The sequence below is a fragment of the Parus major genome, chromosome 20, assembly GCF_001522545.3.
Source record: "Parus major isolate Abel chromosome 20, Parus_major1.1, whole genome shotgun sequence".
NCBI lineage: Eukaryota > Metazoa > Chordata > Aves > Passeriformes > Paridae > Parus > Parus major.
The window spans coordinates 2,613,773-2,637,666 of NC_031788.1; the positions used below are offsets into that span (position 1 = coordinate 2,613,773).

Genomic DNA, 23,894 nt, shown 5'->3' on the forward strand with positions numbered 1-23,894 from the left:
TGAGCCATTGGCTTTACAAGCTCAGCAGCATTGCTGGACAGCCAGGCCATGTGTCCTCATGCCACAGGAGCCACCCTGCACACCAGCAGATCCTGGTCAGTCTGACTGGACCTCAGCTGTGCCCCACGGGGCTCTGAAGCAGTCCCAGTCACTCCATCTCCTTCACCTCCAGCACACAGGGAGCATTGCTGGGGTCTGGGGTACACCTTTCCCTCAGCCCCACTGGTGGGCATGATGGCATTTCAGCACCAGGAGCCACCCCTGTCCAATCCTCTGTCAGAGATCATCTTGGTATCAGTGTTTTCTGTAGAAACCTTCAGATGAAGATGCAGCAGCAGCAAAGGCTGTATCTCAGGGGGATGGACATGGTCCTGCTGCTCCTTCTCTGCCCCCCCCCCCAGGTTCCCACCACCTCCCCAGCTGCAGCTCTGCTCCCTCCAGCCCTGGGACAGTCTCCTGCACAGAGAGGATTTTTATTATTAATTTTTAAATGTTTCACTGTTTACAGACCTTTTCACTGCAAAAGAAATCCCAGCTCTGGCTGAAGCTCCTCAGGCACGTTTTGATTCCACATCTCACAGAACAAGAGCCTGATGTGCTGCTTAATACATGCACTCTTTTTTGGGTCAAAACCATACTCTGAGCTGATTCATATCCCAGAAAACCTTGGAAAGGCACAGGAAAGACAAGGAAAGGTAACTGCTGGGACTGGCCAGAGCTGGCCATAGTCTCCAGGGGACCTTGGAGAGTGGTGGATGCTGTGCCCAGCCCTCATGCTGTCAAGTGTGGTGTGTGTCCTCCAGTGCACCTGAGGATTTCCTTCTCCCTCCTGCCTTTGGCCCTAAATCTAAACCTATCAGCAATCTCCTTGATGAAATATCTACACATGAAATTCAGCCACCACAACAGTTTCAGTGTTTCCCATCCCTACCAAGTGCTCTGACAGGTGTCCTCAGCTGTTTGAGATGCTGTTTCTTTTTCCCTTTTTTCCCCCCAGAGTGAGTGCAGTCGAAGCACAAACCATCCATTTTGCTCTAGGAATGGCTCAATTTCATTAGCTGTTCACTCTGGGATGCTTGGTGGCTGTTTTTCAAACACCCTATTGCTAAAAACTTAGGAGTCCCTTGAGACCGAGGGTTGATGTTCACTCTGCTTGTAATACAAAGGGATTTTTTATTATTGTTTTATTTAAACACTATGGCTGGCCTTGCACCAGCAGTAAAACCTTCCCTTGCTATGACTAAGCTACAGGAATCGCTTCCTGACTGCACCTTTCAAAAATTTCACTGTCACACAGGAGTTCATGCAAAATTCACAAGCCTGGATCATCAGCTGTAGTTGTGCTCAACTCCCAATCCCCTCCTGGAAGGGTTTCCATTAGCTGCTGATTATAATAAATGACATGGAACACTCTATTGTTCATTCTAAAATAGTACATGAGATTCCTCCTGAACTGTCTGCTGAGAAAGGCATTTAGGATCTATCAATGTCTCCCCTCTATTTTTTCTTCTCCAGCACAACATATGAAATTATACAGTATTACTCAAAGAACAGCAGGGAAAGAGCAAAATCTGTATCCTAGCATGGGGGCCTGCAGTGCACACTCCCAAACTCTGTGTAATCCTCTTTCAACTCTGAGTCTATACAAACCTCTCTCTTCTCTTCCCTTCACTAGGGGTCTTTTATACACATATATCTGTATGATCTTGCAGTATTTGCAGGGTAGCCTTGGAAAGGGATTGGGGAGCCATCGGTTATTGACTTTCAGGTGTGCTCTGCCCCTGATGGGGCCGGTTCCAGACTTCAAAAATACAGATTATTTGCAGATTGGAAAAGACCAAGACTCTACACAGGCACAAGAGAATAAAATCCAAAGAGGACAAGACTGCTGGAGATTCAGGAACACCGGAGCTCTTCATGCCCCCCTTAAAAACAGAAACCATATTCCCCCTTTTTAAACCTCTCACTTATATGTGACTTCCTTTAACACTGACCAAGCTCTGATACCATCTGTTCCTGTGATCAGCAGATCAAGCCAAAAATCAACAGAATATGGAGACCCCAAACCCTGTCCCCTCAATTATTCACTCAGAGGGTGGTGAAACACCGGCACAGCTTCTCACATCCCAGAGAAGCTGTGGATGTCCCATCCCTGGGATCATCCAAGGTCAGCTTGGACAGGGCCCTGAGCACCCTGATGTGCTTGGAGATGTCCCTGCTCCTTGCAGAGGGTTTGAATTAGATGACTTTTAAGGGTGACTTCCATCCCAATCCATTCTGTGATTCTATGAAAGTTAAAACAAGTTTCTTCACGTGCAAAGGATTAATTAGAAACACCAAAGTTCATTAGGGGACTTGAGTGGAAATGGCACAAAGAATAACCTCATCATAGGCTCTAGTTTTCTGTGCAGACCTTTTTATAAGACTCAAGAGAAGGATCACTCTATGGAATTGCTCAGCCATGTCCATGATCTCCTGGGCTCTTCCAGCCTTTCTTCTGGAGCAATCCCGGGTTTGAGGCAGTGGCTGTGGTGACCATGAGCAACCTGCAGTGCCTTACAGGACAAAATGCTGGAAACTCCTCCAAATTCACACACCTGGGTGGTCAGAGCCAGCTGCCATGAGGACATCTCACACCTGAGCAATTGCCTGTAGCTGCTTCACTGTCCCTGGCAGAGCAGCCCCACCACTGATACACTGGAAACCAAAGGCCACCTTGGCTCCATTTCACAGCTCCTGCTCTGGAGGGAGGAGGAATGAGGGCAGGGTGAGGCACAAATTCATCAGCACCCAATCACCCTCACTCTGCCCAGGGCTCCACGATCAGTCACTGTGTCCTGGCTCCGTGGTCCCCAGCAGGGATGGGGAACCCTGCACTCACGTGGGTCTGCCCCAGCCCCAGGTTTATTTTATCCAGTGTTGACGTTTTGCTGTGATTCAGTCAAGACTGGTGGCAACAACACGTCTGCCAGTATTATGACAAGGTTTGAAGGCATATTTTATAGCAGAGGCTGCCAAGACGAGCTCTGTCTCGTCTGGAGCGTTAGCAGAACATGAGGAAGGTATCCATAGCTTCCCACACATCATTAATTTCTAATTATCCTATCTTTGCTTTCTGCATTATCACTTATTTACCAAACACAGCTTTACTGGACCGCCAAGTTCCTTATAACCAGCAAAGCCATTGTTATGTTAAAACAAATGTTCTAAATGTTATTTATTATTTGATAAACCTTGTGTAACCCTGAATGAGGACATTAAACGGCAAGAACACTACTTCAAAATCCCATTTTAAATAAGTCACCAAGACAGCTGTGCCTTTATAAAACACATTAGAGTGGCACTCAGAGCACATATGGCTCAGGGATATATACAAATTATACAATTTCTGTCATTCAATCAAATAAGAGGGACGTTTTGACCCCAGAAATGAGTCAAATGTAAGTTGTAATTCCAGCCCCAGTGGAGGCCCCGGTGGTAATGGATCCTGACGGCTGATCAAAGAGCCCTGACCATTTGACCCACCAGATCAGTGACTCACTGTATCTATTATGGCTAATACAGACCCCAGCGTGGAGATATATGGAGGCAGGGAGGTAAAGGGCAATAGATACAGTAGATAAATGTTGATTTATACACACACAGGCACGCGGGGACACCCTCAGACGGATCCCACGTGAGAGGGAAGGGGTGGCCGTGGCTAACCCCACACTCCTGTTCGTGCTGGAGCTGAAAACAGCTGCTGTGGATGTTTGTGTCCCCATGACAAACATCAGCTCTCCCAGCTGCATCTCCCTTGGGGAGTCAGCAAAATCCCTGTGCCCAGCAGAGCTCCCTGATTCACACACAGCCAGGGAAAATCCACCTTCTGCTTTACACACATCCACAGCCCTGCAGAAACACATCCCTGCCCATGGAATTGCTTTCTTGGCAGTGTAAGTGTAAACAGCTCATCCATGAGATACCCAGTCTCCCCCTAAAGCCCAGAGCCCCAGTTAAAGCCCCTGGTGCTGCTCTAGACATCAGGTGAGACACTTGACATCATCTGTGTCTCACCAGGCTTGGGTGAAATCCTGCCTTTTTCAGTCACAGAATCCTGGAATGGATGGGTGGGAAGAGACCTTAGAGCTCATCCCATTCCACCCCTGCCACAGGCAGGACACCTTCCACTATCCCAAGTTGCTCCAAGTCCCATCCAGCCTGGCCTTGGACACTTCCAGGGATCCAGGGGCAGCCACAGCTTCTCCAGGCATCCTGCTTTTTCAGCTGTAGACTCCTGGAATGGTTTATGTTGGGTCTTAAAGACCATCCAGTCCCACACCCCTGCCATGGGCAGGGACACCTTCCACTACCCCAGGCTGCTGTGCAAACCTGGCAGCCAAGAGCTGACACTTTGGGCAGCATGAGCCTGCCAGCAAGGGCAGCACACAGGAACAGCATTAGGAGGAGGAATTGATGTGCAGAGAACTTTGTCAATTTAACTCTCCTATTTTCAATTGAACTCTCGAATTTTCAACACTTTACAGCAGTGGGTCCATCCTGTGCCCTCACTTCCAAAAGCAAAGAGCTGAGTCTCCCTGGCCTGAACAAACCAGAGTGGTGTTGAACAGCCTTTCCAGAGGAGACACACAAATTTACTTGCAGGGACAGAAACAGGCTGGTTGGTCAGCTGGAATAAGCCATGCACTGAAATCTCCTGGGATTAGGCAGAGCACAGGATCCAAGCTGTCCAGTGATAAATAATCAGCTCTTTCCTCCTTCAAGCTGCCTGTTGCACTGCTGGCAGCCAGAGATATTCATGGAGGGAGGGGAAATGCAGCAAACACCCTCCCCAAGGCTTTCCATAATGTCCCTGCACTGGCCAGGTCCACAGCCCCAGCCCTGCTCCCAAAAGCCAAGGGACAGTGGTCCCCAAAGCCATGCCAGGGCCTGGCAGTCCCCACTACCTCTCACATCACCCCAGCTCCAGCACAGGGCAGCTCCTGCATTTCTTCAGCCAGCACATGGGATGATGATACCTTCTCACAGGGCATTCCCAGCCATAGTTAATCCATGTTTTTAAAGCATCCGTGGACTTTTGCTGCAAGAGCAAAAGTCTCAGTGCCAAATAAAACCAACCTCATTCCTGTCCTGGAATTTCCCGACCTTTCCCTTTCCTGGTGTTACTCTACTTATCACAAAGACCTTAATAAATATCTTTTCCCACCGATTTTGCAGGTGTTTTTATTTCTTTCACCAGCACCATTGCATTTTTACTAATCTTTCAGAGCACTTCATAGCTGTGTATTCCTCAGGATTTTTCACATTACTTAATTCCTTGCCTTTGTTTGGGGAGGAGGGTGGGAAAGAAAGAAGGAGAATTGACAAGGGTGAGGAATGATGCTCTGCTGACTCCACGAGACACAAGAGATACCTCACTCATCTCAGGGGTCAAATGTCCACGATGGAATGATCAGATGTCAGCTTGCATTTATACCCTGGCCTCTGCTGGAGGTTGAATTACATTTCACATTTGACTCACTTCTGGGGTCAAATGTCCCTCCTATTTGATGGAACAAGAGGAATTATTTTCCCCAAGCAGGTTGTGCTGGCGTGAGCTGTCAGTGCTCTCATTATGTTTTAGGCTCCTTTATTTCTGCATTTTGTCCTCAGCTGAGTCCAACCCCTCTGAGATGACAAGAGCTGCAGCCATGGCACAAAAGCCATCCCAACAAGAGAGATGGGGGGAAGGAAGAGGGCACCTGGCTTCCATATGGATGGTGTTTTGTGGGGGTTTTATATGGGTTTTGTTCTGGGGTTTTGTTTCTTCTTCCCCTCAAGCTGGCAGCTAGGCAGGGAATAATGAAGGAGAGGCAGGAGGACCCTGATCCTGCCTTTACCACTCTCTTGCCAGGAGAAACTGTAAAAACCCAGAATGGTTTGGGTTGGAAGGGACCTTAAATCTCATCTCTTTCCAACCCCCTGCCATGGCAGGGACACCTTCCACTGTCCCAGGCTGCTCCAAGCCCTGTCCAGCCTGGCCTTGGGCACTGCCAGAGATCCAGGAGCAGCCCCAGCTGCTCTGGGCACCCTGTGCCAGGGTCTGCCCACCCTGCCAGGGAACAATTCCCTCCCAATATCCCATCCAGCCCTGCCCTCTGGCAGTGGAAGCCATTCCCTGTGTCCTGTCCCTCCATCCCTTGTCCCCAGTCCCTCTCCAGCTCTCCTGGAGCCCCTTCAGGCCCTGCAAGGGGCTCTGAGCTCTCCCTGGAGCCCTCTGCCCTGGGCTGAGCAGAACTTCCCTAGGATCAAAAACCAGACAAGGAGCTGAAACAAATCTGCTGCCAGGGAGCTGCAGGATCATGATGGAGGAAAAACCCAACCCACCAGGCTCATCTACTGCAGTGTGATGGTTCCAGACCTGAGTCTGAAATTTTTTCCTTTGTCTTGAAGGAACCCAAGGGCGGCTGGATGTCCCTCATGGGCTGTAAAAGTATCTGGTGGTTCAGCAGCCTTTGAGGTGAGACTGTGGAACCCCCTCCTGCTGGTTAATGTACTCCTTCGGGTTACAACAGGTTTAACAAACAATAAAAAGCCATCTGGAACCCCCATTTAAATAGCAGAGTCGTGTCCTTAGTGCTGAAGTCATGGCTGGGGCTGTAAAACCAGTAAACAAGTTCTGATGTGCAGGTAAATAAAGGGAGATGATGCACTAAGGAGGGTGAGGAGGAAGCTGCTCCTCATCCTCCTTGGCCAAAGCTCAGGCTGGGTGTGAGCCCACATCCCTGCAGGGCATGAACTGGGATCCTCACCTTCCCTCCCAGTTCCACCCAGATGAGTTCCTGGGGAGTCCCCCAGAGCCCACCCTGCACCCCCATACTCCCAGCTCCCCTCTGACTGTCCCATACCAGCACAGGGAGGGACTGGGGATGCAAAACAAGGCAATCTTCCCCATTTATTTTCCATCTTACTCTCCACAGTGCTGATGGGGAATGGGCAGCACAGCCCCTGTGCACAAAGCCATCCCTGCAGAGGGGGGTTCCTGCCCTCTGCCAAGGGAAAGAACTTTCCTCCCTCTCCATCCTTAACTGCTACTCCAAAATGGGAAATAAAGGTCAGCAAGTAAACAGAGAGCAAATGAAGAGTAGACTCCTGTTGCCCAGGTTACAGGGGTCTAAGCTGGCTTGGCTGATCCTTCTCCAGGATCAAACTCAGGACATGAATCCTTGACCACAAGGTAATCCCTGCTTTCCCTTGGGAGCCAGCCCTCCTTCTTGAGGTGCAGCAAACCACTCCCAACCCCACAGCATCCCTTCTGACCTCCCTCTCACACCCACCCTGGAGGGAAATGGGATGAGATAGCTGCTAAGGAGAAAACACAAATGGTTCATGCTGGCCATGAAACACAATGGTTCACTCTGCCCAAGTCCAGCCTGGCCCTGCAGGCACATCATGGCCAGGGACTGTGGCTGGTCCCTGTGCCAACACTGCCAGCCCTTCCCAGTGTTCCTCAGGAGTTTTTAAAGGCAAAGTGTCTACAGCAGCTGCCCTGCAGAGCCTGTGGCTGTGCACAGCCTGGGGGACAGGACAGGGCTGACCTGGATGGGGCTCTTAGGGATCTTTCCCATATTTACTCACCCTCTGGCAATTCCTGGCTCAACCCCACTCTGCTGTTGGAACACATATTTGTTTCTGCTGAATCACTCAGTAGCACAAAGTTTGCTGTTCCTTCCCCACCCTGGAGTTCCTCCTCACGCAAGAACAACCTCTCCCCACGCCGTGGTGGTGATGGCTCCTCTCCTGTGCCAGCTCCCAGAGCCAGAGCAGGAACTCCTGAGCAGTGATACTGCCTGCTCCAAACACAGCATTCCATCCCATTCCCAGTGCAAAGTGGAGAGTTTAACCCCTGCTGCTATTGGGGCCCCGTGCTTCTCAAGCTTTGCAATCCACTGTGATGTCCCAAACCCCAGGGGCACCCTGTGGGAGGGTGTCTGGGGTCACCAAAACAGCCCAACACAACCAAAACTGGGATGTGTCAGCAAGGAGCTGCCACCCTCCCTCCCTCCCAAGGCTGCATGTGAGGAGATGCTCCACACTGAGGGTGCAGCTCCTCTCACCACACCAGGCCACCCCTGAGGGGTGCACAGGGCACCAGCTCTCATCTTCTCCAGGACAGGGGGATACAACAGCATGTGCTGAAGTCCTCCTGTCCCAGCAGGACCTAAATATGAGCTTAACTTTATAGAATCACCAAACTGGGTTGGAAGATCATCTTAAAGATCATATTCCAACCCATATACAGCTTTAGGGCCCCACTCTGTGTTTTTTCCATGGTTTGGGCACCTGCAAGACATGAACACTTCTATTCTGGTCCCCCACACATGGGTTTCTAGCTCCAAAACAGGAACCCTTTGATTCCTTTTTCTCCCCTGTTAATCTATTTAGCTACAGGAAATACTCCACATGAGGGAAGGAGACACCTGAACTGCACACAATACTTGGAAACTTCACTGTGTCCAGAAACACCAAATGCACCTTCATTTTCAGTGAGGGATGCTGAGGCAAAGCTTTTCAGCAAAGCTTTTTCAGCAGAGCCAGGCTCCAGTGGCAGGCAACAGGATGGAAGAGCATCCCAATCCACCATCCACCGCTCCTCAGCAGCAGCTGGGCTCTGACCTCCTCCATGGATGTCCCAGGAGGGCAGATTCACAGAGAACTCCTAGAATTTGTGCTCTAGTCCCTTAAAAATCTCACCCCAGCAAAGCAACACTTACCTGATTGGCCGATAGAAACTCCTGGGCGTTGTCGTTCATCCCCATGTACATGTTCTCCCCATCAAACTAGAAAGGCAAAAGGAAGAGTTAATAAAATGCCATCTCCTGTGCATCCCAAATGCCTTCCTGGCTCTTCACACCCAGAGCCAGAATTCCCAAAGGAAAACCCTGAGCTGCTGTTTGAACACTTTTGAGCGTGTAGGAGCACACCTTCAGCCCAGTTATTGCAGTGGGATATGCTGACATAGCATGGATATGGGATTTTGTCAGTGAAATAAGGAATGAACCACTCCAGATAAATAAATCATATGTGTGAACCCACAGAGGCACCCTGCAGCAAAGATCTCCCCAAAGAAGCTGTTGCTAAAATTCCTCCTAGGCCATCAGTCTGACATGAAAAACCAGCTTCAATCAATGGAAATGTCCAGCCTTGGACAGATCCCATTCTATCCTCTTACAGAGCTCTGCATAACCCTCAACACCAAATTCTGCAGCAATGCAGAATCACTCTGGAGCATTCAGCCTCTGTGCAAAGCCTGACACATCCATCCCCTCATCTCCTCCTGCCTGCTCTGCCAGGACTCTGCCCGAGCACAGCCCATCCTCCTGAGTGCCCACAGCTCCAACACACAATTCCCAGCTGCTAATTCACTTATCAGGCCACAAAACCCCCATGGAGAACTACAACCCTTCTCACTAATTAGCTACAACAGGAGCTTTTCTCTCCCTCCATTCCAAAGGAAGGAAAAAAAGCCCTCCAGGATTGTCTCTGGCTGGAAGTACAGCTGGGGCAGGCCTCAGGGCTGAGTGCACAAATTAATTATGGCAATAAAAACGGGCTGTGCCATAAAACACTCCCGAGATGAGGATGGAGGTACCAGCTGTGATGACACCTTGCACTTAACAAGGGGAAGAGCCAACCTTCCTGCCCTTACCAGCAGCATGATGAATTGGAGATCGTTCACCCCTCACCTGTTCTCTCACTCTGTGATATGAAGCTGATTCCAGTTATGCCTTAACAGAAATTGGCCATATTAAGAGCAATAAAAGCGAAATCTAAATAAAACCGGGTGAAGATTTTCAGCCTGGACAATTAATTACACTTCCATTTCTCAGAGTGCTGCAGGATTAGCTGTTAAAGTCAGCAGAGTTAGTAAAGCCAAGTGGGGGTAACACGGTTCTGCTTGGCCTCAGACACCCTCTAATTGCTAAACTGTCCTCTGGCACAGCAAACCAATTAAAAGCTGCAGAACTGGAGCAGGTATTGTGGCACTGGTTAAGTTACACCAGCAGCAGCTGCAGCAGGGTGGGAGAGGATCCCTGTGCAGCTGCTGGGTTCTGTGAGATCCATCAGTGAGGCAGGAGCTGGGGGATGCACAGAGCACTGGGACAAACCACTTCCCCAGAAGGCAGCTGGACATCACCCACTCCAGCCTGCATTTCCCTGCAGCACCTGTCAGATGTTCCCTGGCACAGCCAGCTCAGGGCAGCACAGCTCCAGCTGGAGCTTCCAGGAACCCAGACCCAACCAGCTGTACAGCCTGAATACCCCCTGACAACCCCAGCCACCCCAGCAGACACACCTGGGCTGGCAGCAGAGGGGCCAGAGGCTGCTGGAGAATCACAGAATCTCCAGGGCTGGAAAAGCCCTCCAGGATCACTGAGCCCAACATTCCCCCTGGCACCATTTAGTGATGGCCCCAAGTGTCACATCACCTCTCATAAATCCCTCCAGGGATGGAGACTTCACCACTGCCCTGGGCCACCTCTTCTGGTACCTGGCCACTGTTCCAGTGAAGAAATTTTCCCTGATATCCAACCCAAACCTGCCCTGGTGCACATGAGGCTGATTCCTCTCATTCTACCCCTCGTTACCCACGAGGAGACACCGACCCACACTTGGCCACCACCTTTTCCTCCAGGAAAATAAATTACCTTGAAAGTTACATCCAGCAAACCAAAAGCATCCTTCAGTGGGGAGGCCCAGAGCAGGACAAACCCTCCCCTTTCTCCACATCCTTCTGTTTGTCAGGATGTATTTTTTTTATGGCTTTCTACTATTCCTCTACCTCCATTCCACAATTCCTCCTAACCTTGATGCCTTCATAACAACTGTAATGAATCCTGCCTTCAAAATTACTGTTTCTCTGATTGCCAGGCTGAGCAGCGAGCCTGAAAATCAAGACTTGAAATGCAATGGAAACTTTGGAATTTCCCCACTGCTGATTGGATTTTTTTTCCCCTCTCCTCCAGGCTATGAAGGTGCAAACAAATTTATTAGAAAATCTCCCATCAGGATATTTTTTCAATTAGATGTTTGCCAGTTATGCAGCAGCCAGGTAGAGCAGATAAGTAATGTGCTCTCCCTCTTCTCATTATTGTTTTGCTACGGAATGCACTTCAAAACAATCAACCCCATCATTCCAGGTAGATTTATGGTAGAAAAAGAAATTTTAATATTTCCCTTTGGTTAGAAATGCCTCTTCCCTTTTTTCCTCCACTCTAGCTGCTGTTCCAGACCTGGATACAGCCCCCTTACCCCAAAATCCAGCCTGCACTGAATGATGTGGCAAGGATAATTTTCAAGTCCTAATTCAAAAGGAACATCCTCTTGTGTGTTGTCTTAATCACCCTTTTGCTCGGTTGCAATTACTTAATTTTATTATTCTTTGGTTAATAGGAGCAGCCTATTAAACAAATCAGTGGCTGTGGCTGATTCTCTCCTGCATGAAATGAGCACAAAGCCAGGGAAGGAAGGGAAAAGAGGGAAAGAAAAAGGGAAGGGGAAAAAAAAGGGGGAAAAAAAAGGGAAAGGGTGAGGGAGACGGGAAAGTGCCCCAAATTCCACCAGTTCTGGTAACAAAGTCAAATAAACACCACTGAACTGCCTTGGTCTGCAGGTGAACTCCAAGCCAAGGGCCAGGCAAGATTCCATCTGGTGCCACAGGAGGTGGCTTTGCCTGGCACGGATGGATAAGGATGGGGACACTGCCAACCCCGTTCAGAGAGGGAATTCCAAGGACATCAAGGTGATGGAGACCAAGCCACAACTGCACCCCTCCATGGCACAACCTACTGAGAATTTTGGGTCCAAGCAAAAGGTAAAAGTGTGAGAAAACATCCTCTGAAATTCAGTTTTTCATGGAGAATTTAATTAAAAATATAATTCTTTTTACTACAGCTCTTCCAGGGGAGCTGCAGCTGGCACTGCTCTGTTGGCCCATACAGAGTTCAATTCAGATGTTGTTGTACAAAGCACTTTTTAAATTTTTATTGCTTTTCTAGACTCACTTTGGTTTGTTATTTTTGCTCCACAGCATTATTTTCAAACCTGTGAATGTGCCCAGAGGTCACACAGGTCTCATGTTAGCCAGATGAATATGAAAAAGAAAAACAAATGCAGGCAGCAGACTGGGACAGACCCCAAAGTGCAGCAGCTGTGGGATCTCCAGCTCTGTGCAAACAGGGAGAACAAATGTTTGCTAACTGGGAAGGGCCCAGTGGAAAGAAACACAACCTCCTGCCAAGATTCCAAGAAGGTGTTACTTTTTCCTGGATGGCATTGCCAGCTTGTACAGTTTTATTATGAACCTCATCACATCCTTTTTATTTTGTGAGAGCCACGAACTGAGATGGAAACTTCAGCTGTGTAAGAAAATGTGGAATCACAGGTTGGTTTGGGTTGGAAGGGACCTTAAAGATCATCCAGTTCAACTCCTCTGACATGGGCAGGGCCACCTTCCACTAGACCAGAATATGTGGGCAAAATTCCTACCAGTAATACCTTCTGTGATACCTGCAAGATCTCAAAAGCCTTCCAAACCTTTTATTTAATTTTATTTTATGTGTGGTGAGTTTGGGGGCTTTTTTGATTTGAGGTTTGTTTTTTTTGGAGGAGTCTTACCTGAATTTTAACACTTATTTTTGGCAATACTAGACCAGAGCACCTAAACTGCAAGTCCACTGAGGTTCTAGAGCTTGAAAATGTGGCCTGTTAATACAAATCCAGCAGTATTTAAGAGCCATCACTATCAAGGAACTACTAAATGACCAGCTAAGAACAAATTGGATGTTTCCAGTGGTTCCCACTGCTCAGAGCTGTAAACATTTGCCTCTGGTTTGACACAGGAGATGGGCAGTGGGTTCCCTCTCATGACAACCTCATTTCCAAACTGGCTGCCCTGGGGATGCCACATTTCACTGGAGATCCTTGGAATACATCTGGGTTTGTTTCCCCAGCAAGACAGAGAGACCCAAAGTAATGCCATGCAAGGAAAGCCTTCAGCTTTTTAGTGAGTGAAAGTTAGAACCCAAGAAAACTTGTGTGACACAGTTAATCTGTATTAAATAGTCCTGACTTAAAAATAAAATAAAAAATAAAATAAAAATGCAACCCTTGCAATGCTGTGCTTCACTCAGCTGCTTCCAAGGGCACCATTCCCACCATGGGGAAACATAACTCTTCTTTAGAAAGTGTTCCAGAAATGCTTTTATCTGCAATTCATTTTTATCAGTATTATCAGAGTGGCACATTCTGCTGTCAGTGCACTTTGACCACGGCACTTCCAAGCCCTGCATGCCCCTGATGCTGCTGCTGCACACCAGGCTCAGCCCTCTGAGGGATCCACACCCAAGGATGCTGGTCCTGGTAAGGATGCTGGTCCTGGTAAGGATCCTCTCTGTCCACATCTCTGGGGTGTGAAATCCTCACCTCAGCCCTGCCCCTGCCAGCGCTGCTGCTGGCTGAGCTGCCACTGCAAATTCCTGCAGGAGTAATTTAGCATCCCACCTCTTCAGGGAATACACAGCTGAGGTTAGCTTAATCTCTTTAACTGCAGCTCCCCCATTAAGGTCTTTACACAACCTCTGGCCCGGAGTGATCTACTTAGCATTATTTATTTGTGTGCTGAAATGCTTGGGCAGCCCCTGGGTTGATGCTGTCAGGGAGGGTCAGGAGTTCAGCAGGAGATTTACGGTTCCCCAGGAGTGCCCTGCCAGGGGAGCTCGGTGTGTCCCTCCCAGCCAGCCTGGCCACTGCCACTGCCACTGCTCTGGGGACAAATGGCATCAACAGGAGCACGGCCCTGCAGCAGGTGCCAGAGGCAGAACACAAACACAGCATCCACAGCAGCCACAGGGGCTTTGAGGGGCTGAGTTTTCTACAAACAGTGAGTATTCTCACACATTATCCCAGGGGAAATTCAGCTTGATATGGTTGAAGTCTTGAGGCTTAAAGCCTTACAGTGAAAAGTGGCTTGTTTGGTTGATTTGTTTGTTTTAAGAACAGTTTACAATGAGGATAAAAACCTGGCAGGAATTTTTTTTTTCAAATACACCAGGAGGAGGAAACCTGCAGAGCTGGTGGGGACAGGGTATGGTAGAAGCTGTCAAGGAATTACAGCCAGGGGGGAAAGAAAGGAAAGACCTCCACATGGACACTGGTGGAGTGAGTATTCAGAAACTCCTAAACTGGAGCATCCCCTTTGGAAAGACCCATCTGAGAAGCTCTCACATTGGGATGGCCAGAAGGAAAACATAAAAACAGCCAAAGAAATCCTAAGGAACCTCCATGGCCAAGTGACTTTCACCCATCTGCTCTAAAACAATGTGAGGGAACTTTGGGACCCTCTTGATAACGAAGGCACCGAGGGGCTGGAGTGTGTCTAGAGATGGGAACAGAGCTGGGGAAGGGTCTGGAGCCCCAGGAGGGGCTGAGGGAGCTGGAAAGGGGCTCAGCCTGGAGAAAAGGAGGCTCAGGGGGCCCTTGTGGCTCTGCACAATCCCTGCCAGGAGGGGACAGCCGGGGGGGTCGGGCTCTGCTCCCAGGGAACAACCACAGGAGGAGAGGGAACGGCCTCAAGGTGTCCCAGGCCAGGTTTAGATTGAGATCAGGGAAAGTTTCTTCACTGCAAGGCTTGTCCAGCTCTGGCACAGCTGCCCAGGGCAGTGGTGGAGCCACCATTCCTGGAGGGATTTAAAAGATAGGTGGATGTGACACTTGGGGACATGGGTTAGAGGTGGCCTTAACCGTGCTGGGTCAGTGGTTGGGCCCAACAATCCCAGAGGTCTTTCCCAGCCTAAATGATTCAGTGATTTTAAATGTCTGACCCTTGTCTCTGCTCCCAAACACTCAGGAGTGGGAAGGGGAAGACTCCAAACCTGCATATCCAACCCAGTGTGAGCCCATCACACTCCAACACACCCCAAGGAGGCCCAGAGGGAGCCAAGACAAGGGACCTTGTGCCTCACAGCCCACTCAGAGCTTGCTGAAGGGTCAGCAAACCCCCAGGAAAGATGAACTGACCTCCCTGGTTGAACTTCTCACAAGGTTCCTCAAAAACCAGCTCTAAATCCCAAAGCCCAACACGTCATGGGCCCAGGGGAAGGTTCCCTTGCTCACAGCAAGACACTCAGTAGGTTTTAGCAAGCAGAAGATCGTGGTGCGTGATCCATCTGCACTAAATTCTATCCAGCTCATCATATAACTGATCTGGAAGGGCTCAGTTTATTAATGAGACAGAAATTATTCAGGCCAGCCAAAACTAAAAGCGACTTTGAATAGCTTTGCATTAGGAGTCTCGCTGCACTAAGTGGCACTGAGGAAATGGAAGATTAAATTTAATGTCAATAAATGCAAAGTAATGCACTGAAGAAAAGCAATCCCAATGACAGACATTACAATGGGCCTTAAAATAGATGTTGCTGTCCAGAAGAGAAACTTCTCTGGAGAGTTCACTTCCAAGGTTTTTTCAGTCCTCAGCAGCTGCCAAAAATGCCATTCAGGTTTTAGGAGAAATCAGGAGAAGAGCAAAAAATGAAAGATCAAGTATTATTTTATCATCTGTACTGTTAGAAGGAGAGAGAACAGCTGCAAGGAGGATCCAAGGTGTGGAGTAGCATGTGTGGATGAGGAAAAAGGAGTGGTGAAGGGATAGAAGGGTGTTAGATGGACTCAAGGAGGATGTACCTGAAAAAATGAAATGAGAGCAGGGTTCTAACAGCCTAAAAGCAAGGAGACAGACACTGTTAGCAAGTGAAATTACATCTCTCCAGAGAAGTTCTTCATACTGGACTCAGAGCCAAAACCTCTTGCTGCAGGACACTGTGGCTCAGAGGGATCCAGAACATCAATTGGGTAAATGAGAGATGAGTAATAAACCCTGACCTGTGGGCTCCTGGGAGCTGTGTGGACAGACATAATCTCATTTTTCAGCATATGTGTGATCAAATATCATGGTGGGCCCTCCATCCCTGGAGATACTCAGAGCTCAGCTGGACCAGGCGCTGCACAGCCCCGTGTGGGTGGCCCAGCTTTGCCTGGGGGGCTCAGGACACACAGATGTCCCTCAGGACTGGCAATATTTGGTGTTTGGGGGCTTCTGGAATATGTGATCCTGTGATACTCACACAGACCTCCACCCCAAGAGCATCTCCAGCATCCCCTTTTATTCTCCTGAAATGCCACCACTATTCGAGTGACAGCATTCATTTATCTAAGAGACTGGCTGGCTTTCTGTCAACGCTGCACACAAAATTATTGTTATTACATTATTTGGGGGGGAATCAGGCCTTAAACTCATTTACCTGGATCTTTCAGAGCCTGCAAAGGAGTTCAAGCTCTTCACATACACACAAAAAACCCGTCCACTGAAAGCTACAGGGAGCAGCAGAATTTAGTCTTAAGACTGACATGGAAATAGATTAATTTTTTTTTCCCATTTCATATTCTAATTACAATTCTTCTCCCCCTACTATTTTCTGTTCTCATTACAGTCATAAAATTGCTCTGCAAATTCTGTACCTTATTCTGCTCTTCCTACCATCTTTGTCATGGAAATGAGAAACAGAATGTATAAGCATGAAAATATTGCAGAGATCAAAATTCTGCTTAACCCTTTCTTGGGTGACTCCAAAAACAAGGGAAAGCAGCACAGAGCAGCTAATCCTTCATCCATCCATCCATCCATCCATCCATCCATCCATCCATCCATTCATCCATCCATCCATCCATCCATCCATCCATCCATCCATCCATTCATCCATCCATCCATCCATCCATCATCCATCCATCCATCTCCTCCCAGCTGCTCTGAGGATGCTCGGAGAAAGGGTGATTAATTTAAAGGCCAAAGTCACTCACGGTTACACCTCGCGGTGCGTGGAGGAGGGGTTGGGGTTTCAGCTGAGCAGGTTTTGCTCCTAAGGGCAGATGTTGATCTGATACATTTTGACTGTGCTCAGATGATTGTGTTTAGCTTTTAGCCTGGTGTAATAATGCTGCTGGTGCATTGAGCTGCCCTGGTGCACCGAGTGCTCAGCAGATCTCCATCCTTTTCCATGGCACCGACAGCTCATCAGAGCTGCAGCCAAAAAACAAATCCTTTCCCATTTCTCTCTGATTCTGGAAATGGAACTCAGGCTGCTGGGAGGTGAGCAGCACCCACTGCCCTCAGCCAGGACCTCCCCAGCCCATTGCTGTCCAGCTCAATGCTGTTTCTCTCGCAGCGCTGCCGCTGCAAGGCTCAGGCGTGTACTTCGCTTCCTTCTCAAAACCAAACAACACGTCTGGAGCTGTTTATCACAGCTGCTCCAGGAGTTTATCTGCTAAAAAATAGAAATACCAGGCCCTTGCTGAGCTGGTCCTTCACCCCTCAGCAGCTGAGGGAACCTGGTGAGGGCAGGGAGGAGAGCACAGGGATGCAGCACCATCCTGGCACTGGCCTGGTGTGTGTTAAATAAACACAATCCGTGCTAATGAGCAATAAGTGCACTGCCTGCTCCTCCAGCAACACTTGTAATTCACAGCAAACTGAGAGAGGCAGAAAACACGCAAAGATCTAAAAGCACTCTGTGCCAGAACAGTGCCAGCGTCAAAGGCACTGAGAAACATTGTTTTCTGCAAGATAAAACCTCAGGGCTGAGATAAAAATAGAGCTGATACCTGTGTGCCTGGGAAGCAGCTACAGCCTGGCTCTGCTCTGGGAGCCTTTAATGGAGGTGCTGATTTCCACAGCAGAGCAGCAGCCAGAGGAACCACTGGAGAGGGGCTCCACATGGCACTGCAACAGCCAAGGAGGCAAGGGAGCAGCTGGGAATAAAGAAACCTTTAGCAGGGAAGCTTTCCCACCCTATCATTTGGTCCCCTTCGCCCAGGGAGTGTGCAGCACAGGCAGGGATGTTCTGAGGTGGATTCCTGGATGGAATGAAAGCAATTCCTTGGGGAGAGAAGGCAGCTGCCAGCAGCAGCAGCGGCTGGGTGATGTTGGGTTTGATGTACACGGAGCAGGAATGGGTCTGGAAATCTCTATTTGTCTTCTCACTGCACGGCAAGTAAATAATGAAGCAAGGAACAGAGCTGTCAGAGGGGTGAGGAGGGGGTGCCTCAAAGCTGGGCACTTTTTAAGGATTCCAATCCCAATGCCTTGCTGGCAGCAGCACAGGTAAATAGCCTGGGTCCCAAGTAGCTCCTAACTCACTCCACTAATTCCTAAAATCACATGTGCTACTCAACTGATATTCACAAAGGAAAAACAGTAGCTGTAATTCACCCCACAGCCCCTGCTCTTTCAGCACAGGTTAAATAGCACAAGGAAATTCTTCACTCAGAGGATGGTGAGCCCCTGGCACAGGGTGCCCAGGGAAGCTGTGGCTGCCCCTGGATCCCTGGAAGTGTCCAAGGCCAGGCTGGAGCAGTCTGGGATAGTGAAAGGTGTCCCTGCCCATGGCAGGGGGTAGAACCAAATGAGCTTTAAGGTCCTTTTCAACCCAAACCTCTTTCCAAGTAAAAGTGCATTTCTGCCCCCCAGAATTTAAAATCTTGTCTATTTTCTTCTCTTGTAAAGCATAAGGGGAACAAATAATTGATTTTTCAAGACCGTGGGGAAAGGAACATTATGCAAAACCAGATAGTTGGGAGAGAAAAAAAAATAAATCAGAGACCTTCCATGCCAGTCATTTAGAAAATAGTTTCCACCACACAGATATTTGGCACCAGCAAAAACCTGCTTTCTGTGGTTCTGCACTCCACTTTGAATGCAAATATACTCTTGCAGTGGTACTTAGAATGACTTGAAAAAAAAATAAAACAAGGGCTGACAAAATACAATCCATTTCACAATGTTTAGACACGTTCCTGACTCAAAAAAGAATAAAACTAATGAAAAGCGAGGCCTTTCAAGACTAAATAAAACCCAAGCCTAAAACAAGGATGATAGGAAGGTTCTGAAATTGCAAGGTCAGGTTGGACAGGGCAGCCTGACCCAGAGGAACCATGTGTTCCATGTTCCTGGGAAGGGAAGCAGTGGGTGGAATGGTGTGGCCAGCAGGGGCAGGGAGGTCACACCTCGAGTGCTGTGTCCAGCTCTGGCCCCTCGGTCTGGGAAGGACCTTGAGACACTTGAACACGTCCAAGGAGGCTGGTGAGGGACTGGGAACACAAACCCTGTGGGAACACAAACCCTGTGAGGGAGCTGGGGCTGGTTAGCCTGGAGAAAAGGAGGCTCAGGGGAGACCTTATCACTCTCTACAACTCCCTGACAGGAGGCTGCAGCCAGGTAGGGATCGGTCTCTTCTCCCAGGCAACCAGCAACAGGACAAGAGGACACAGCCTTAAGCTGTGCCACCTTAACCAGGGGAAGTTTAGGCTGGACACCAGGAAAAAGTTCTTCTCTGAAAGGGTGATTGGGCACTGGAATGTGCCCAGGGAGGTGGTGGAGTCACCGTCCCTGGACGTGTTTAAAAAATGCCTGGATGTGGCACTCGGTGGTTTTGATGCCTTTTTGGGACTACTTAAGAAGAGAGGCCAGACAGAATGAAGAGAATAAAATGCTGTTCTATTTATTGAAGGGCCTTCAGGTACATCCAGGACAGACAAAGCCCCCCAGGGGCTGCACCCAAAATGGACCAGGGGTCACAGGGGTTTCACACTTTTATAAGCTTGGTTCATTTGCATATTGGGGGTTAATATTCTAATTACAGCTTCAGGTAATGAAGTCATTTACCCCAAGTTTGCTCTCCCAACTCCCTTTTGTTTCCATCTCTGGGGGCCTGAGGCAGTGAGGTGTCTTTGATTGCCAGGCCTGGAGAGGAATTGTTGTGTCTGCCCAAAGTGGGAAAGCAGCAGCTCCCAGTGTGTGTGGAGTTTGGAGTTATACACTGAGAACTGCAGGGTTACAAATAGATGGAAAATATAACAGCTAAAATGCTAAGGAATCAGTTTAGTTGATGAGGAGGTGTTGGGTCATAGGTTGGACTTGATGATCTCAAAGGTCTTTTCCAGCCTGGTTCCTTCTGTGACCCTGTGATTCCATGGAGGGGTCGGGAGGTGCAGACCCTGTGGGATGCAGGGGCTCCCATCACTGCTGCCAAGGCTGGGGCTGGAGCTGCACCACCCAAGCTGCAAACACAGCACCAGGGCTGGAACTTCACACGCTGGAGGCCCAAGACATGCCAAGGCAGGGTTTCACAGAAGCTGAAGCTCAGCAGCTTTCCCACGGCTGTAAGAGCGCATCGGAAAGGTGCCTCCCCAGGCAGCACCACCACATCCTCATGGCCCTGTTTGGTGAATGCTGAGTTAGGCTGGTCACACAGAGCTGCTGAGCTGTGTTTCCAGGAGCTTGTGCACGTCACAGCCCCATCACCCCATTGCCCTGCCCTTGGGCCACGCGTCGCACCCAAAGCTTCATTCCCAACCTCAACTATTAAATATGAAAAAAAACCCCAACCCTCTCCATCAAGCACTTCTAATTTCAGCTTCTTTTCCCTTTTTTCCTACCTCTCTGTTCACTTTATTAATCTTTCCACCAGATTTTACTGCCCTCTAACTCTTTCATTAGGGCTAAAGGTATTCTGTGCTTACTGCAGCCAAGCTGGCCTCGGGTTTACTTGCTCAGTATCTTCCCAAGTGCTGAAAATTGTCAACATCTTAAAAAGACAGTTAAAAACTCATTAAAATTAATGAAACTAATCAGAGAAAAGCACCTCTGATTATTATTATTATGCCCCTGCCTCACTGTAAATAATTGAATAAAGATATTATTATGACTATTATTATTATTATTACTATTATTAACCCTAAGAAGAAGTTTAAAGCATGTTGATGAGAAAGTGAAAAGAGCAGCTTTGCCTGACTAATTAATGACTTAAATAAAAATAAACAAAGGGAGTCTTCCTGATTTTAGCAAAGTCCTGCCTTTTTCCAAGCATTTAAAAGCAAGACTGACAGCTTTATAGATAGGGAAATGGGCAGATAAGATAAACATGCACAATACAAACTTGTCCAAAGCTTTTACAGTCTTTCTCTGCACCACTTCCAGCTCATTAAATTACAGTATTACTATAGATTTGCAGCAAAATTATCTTTTATCTCGTCTTCTTTTAAAGCTATTTGGCATTTGCTGGTATTTTCTATTATAAATCTAATTGCAGATTCCAAACAGACAAGGGCTCATTAAGCCTTAATTATGCACATGTTGTTTTCAACAAACATTTTCATTTGGACTGCTGTGAGCTGTAATTGTTCAGAAGGCACTGCAGCCTCCCATTACCCACTTCCCTGGGATGGCAAAAGCTACTTTCAAGTAGGTCAGGGCTGGGCTGAAAAATCCCTTTGGAACCTGTGGAGTTTGGGTTGTGCTGCTCTGGGAATGCTGGCAGGGAGCTGGTGGGATGCCCACGGTGGTGGCTCCCACCTGCAGCCAGCCCTGTTGTGGGGGTAACCACAGATTCATGGAATGGTTTGGTTTGGGAAGCCTTTAAAGAACATTTATTTCCAACACCCCCACCTTGGGCAGGTGGAGGGGAGCAGGGAGGAGCCCTGGGCGTGGGATGGGGAATGGGATGGATTCCCACTCTTCACGGGAAGTAAAACCAGAGTGGGTGATGTACCAACAGCTTGGCCACAGTTGGGAAGCAGAATTCCTGCTTGGGAGTTCCTCTGGGAGCAGGCTGGCCAGGGCAGAGCTGGGTCACCACTGCTGCAAGTGTTAGAAACACGAGGGAGTGTCCCAGGATGGTTTAGTGAGCATGGTGGTACTCGGGGGAAGGCTGGATTTGATGATCTTGGAAGTCTTTCCCAGCCTTAAAGATTCCATGATTTGGGCACCTCTGAGGATGCTGCCAGCTCAGCCGAACATCTGCCAACAGCTGGGCTCCAGCCCAGGTCCTCAGCCAGCCACATCTCACAGCATGGCCACAGCACAAAAACCTTTCAGCCCACCCCAAACCAAATGAGGGTGGTGGGGAGCCCCCTGCACTTCTTGTTGAATCCCTGGTTCTGTTATCTTCTGTTTGCACTCTGAAATAGGTAACCCAAAAGAAGAGCTGAGCTTTTGTTAGCAGCTCAGGCCTCCTCCCAACAGCACAAAAGCTGCCTTTGCTCACACTCAGGAGTTACCAGAGCAGGAAGGAGCTTCAGGACGACAACTTTGAGATCCTGGGTCCTTCTGGCCTTACCCACCCTTGTGGCTCCCAGGCTGGGGTGTCCAGGGCAGCAGAGTGTGGCTCTGCCCCATCCCAATGCTCCATCACCTGCAAACCTCACCAGCCTCTCCTGAACTTCTTCAGGGGAGAAAAAGCTCCTAATAAATAATTCCCCATCTTATGAAGGGTTAGGGCTCCAAAAGCAGGCTGCAGGTGCTGGTTGCTGCTGGACCCAGGAGTTTGAAAGGTTTTATCTCCACTGGAAACAGCAAAGTGTGAATACAATCAGTGTTGCAACTTCTGAATTCTAAACTTCTCTACTTCTTCTAAATTCCTGCCAGCCAGGTATCCAACATCCTATCTCAGGACAACAGAGGTGGCCAGAAAAGGCCTTGTTTCATTAAGAAATTAGTATCCCCTTATTCAGGTTTCTTTCTCTCTTCTCAGTGTAGAACACAACAAATCCTGTCCTGATGATTCATGTTGCACTTTCAGAAGGAAAATGTGTCAGAGTAAGCATGAAAACTTATGGTCTTGCCTTTGAAAAAGAGAAGTTTTCAAGCAATAATTTGACCTAGAAAGGTTTTCTAGGTCACTTTGACTTGGCATGTATATGTCTGACCCACTAAATCTACCACAATAAAATTACAGAGTTCGTTCCAGCCTGTTGGTGTCAAATAATTCATAAATTCAGATGCACTGTTTACCCAACTGCTATTCATATATTCACAGGGAAGGTCTTGCCAGGTTCCTTCTGGGGGGAAGGATTTGCCCTGTTCAACATCAGCTTACGCTGACAAAGGGAAAATGTAAAAGCTGCCCTGACAAGCTGAGCTCCCATCTTCCTCCCACAGCCCTCACCCTGGGCCCACACAGCATTTATGGCTGTGCCACCCTTCCAGGCTTGGTGACACTGCCCAAACTGGCCTGCTGTGGGTTTGCCATGGGGAGGGAACACCAAGGCCTGGCAGCTGTCACTTGTGTGGGTGCAGGCACTAATCAGCACAGCCACACTAACGAGGAACCATTAACCCCTGCTGAAATCCTTGTGCTCCAGCACCTGAGAAACCACAAAGGTGACACTGAATGCCACCAGAATGGCTCTGAGGAGCCCAGCATGGGCTTTACAAGAAAAGAAGCTCACATTCAGCCTGCCAGGACACACAGAGGAGCTGTGCTCGGTGCTGCTGCCTGCCAGTCACAATTACCAACACCAAAGGGTTTTCTTAAATCCACTTTCTTAAATCCACTCTAATATTTATTAACTCTTCTACATAATCCAAGCAACGCCTGTTAAAGGAACAATTGTGAGGGTATTATGGGATATTGCTGTCCATGACCACGTGGGCTGGGCTGTCAGAGCAGTCACCTGCATGGGCTTCATCCCCTCTCCAGAGGAGAAAACATCACCTGATGATCCAAAGGGACTCCAGGGCTGGGTCCTTGCAAGCAGCTTCCCCACCATGGGGCACTTCAGCTCACGTGAGGGATGCTGTGTATGGACTTGCTGGGTCTGGTTTTCGTCCACATAAGCACAGTTTTATCCTTGGGAGGGATCCTGGCCCCGAGCACACCTGCAGCCAACACCTCCAAACAGGCTGAAAGCCTGAGGAGATGGGTGCCCAGCCCCACTGCCCAGCTCCCAGGATGTCCACTCCGTTTGTGGCACTGGGGTTGAGCAGCAGGGACTGTCCCATAACTGCTGTGTCCATGGACTGTCCC

The 23,894-nt window shown here is 48.8% G+C and overlaps 2 protein-coding genes across 2 annotated transcripts in view; both read right to left on the reverse strand.

Moving 5' to 3' along the window:
* The window catches only part of LOC107213168 (perilipin-3-like), a 663,366-nt gene that overhangs the window by 353,569 nt on the left and 285,903 nt on the right, over nt 1-23,894 (reverse strand). The window lies entirely within an intron of this gene.
* TOX2 (TOX high mobility group box family member 2) overlaps nt 1-23,894 on the reverse strand; it is a 151,016-nt gene that overhangs the window by 80,468 nt on the left and 46,654 nt on the right. The window contains exon 2 of the mRNA XM_015647281.2: nt 8,754-8,819. Within this exon, the coding sequence (XP_015502767.1) occupies nt 8,754-8,819 (66 nt within the window). The remainder of the gene's footprint in view (nt 1-8,753; nt 8,820-23,894) is intronic.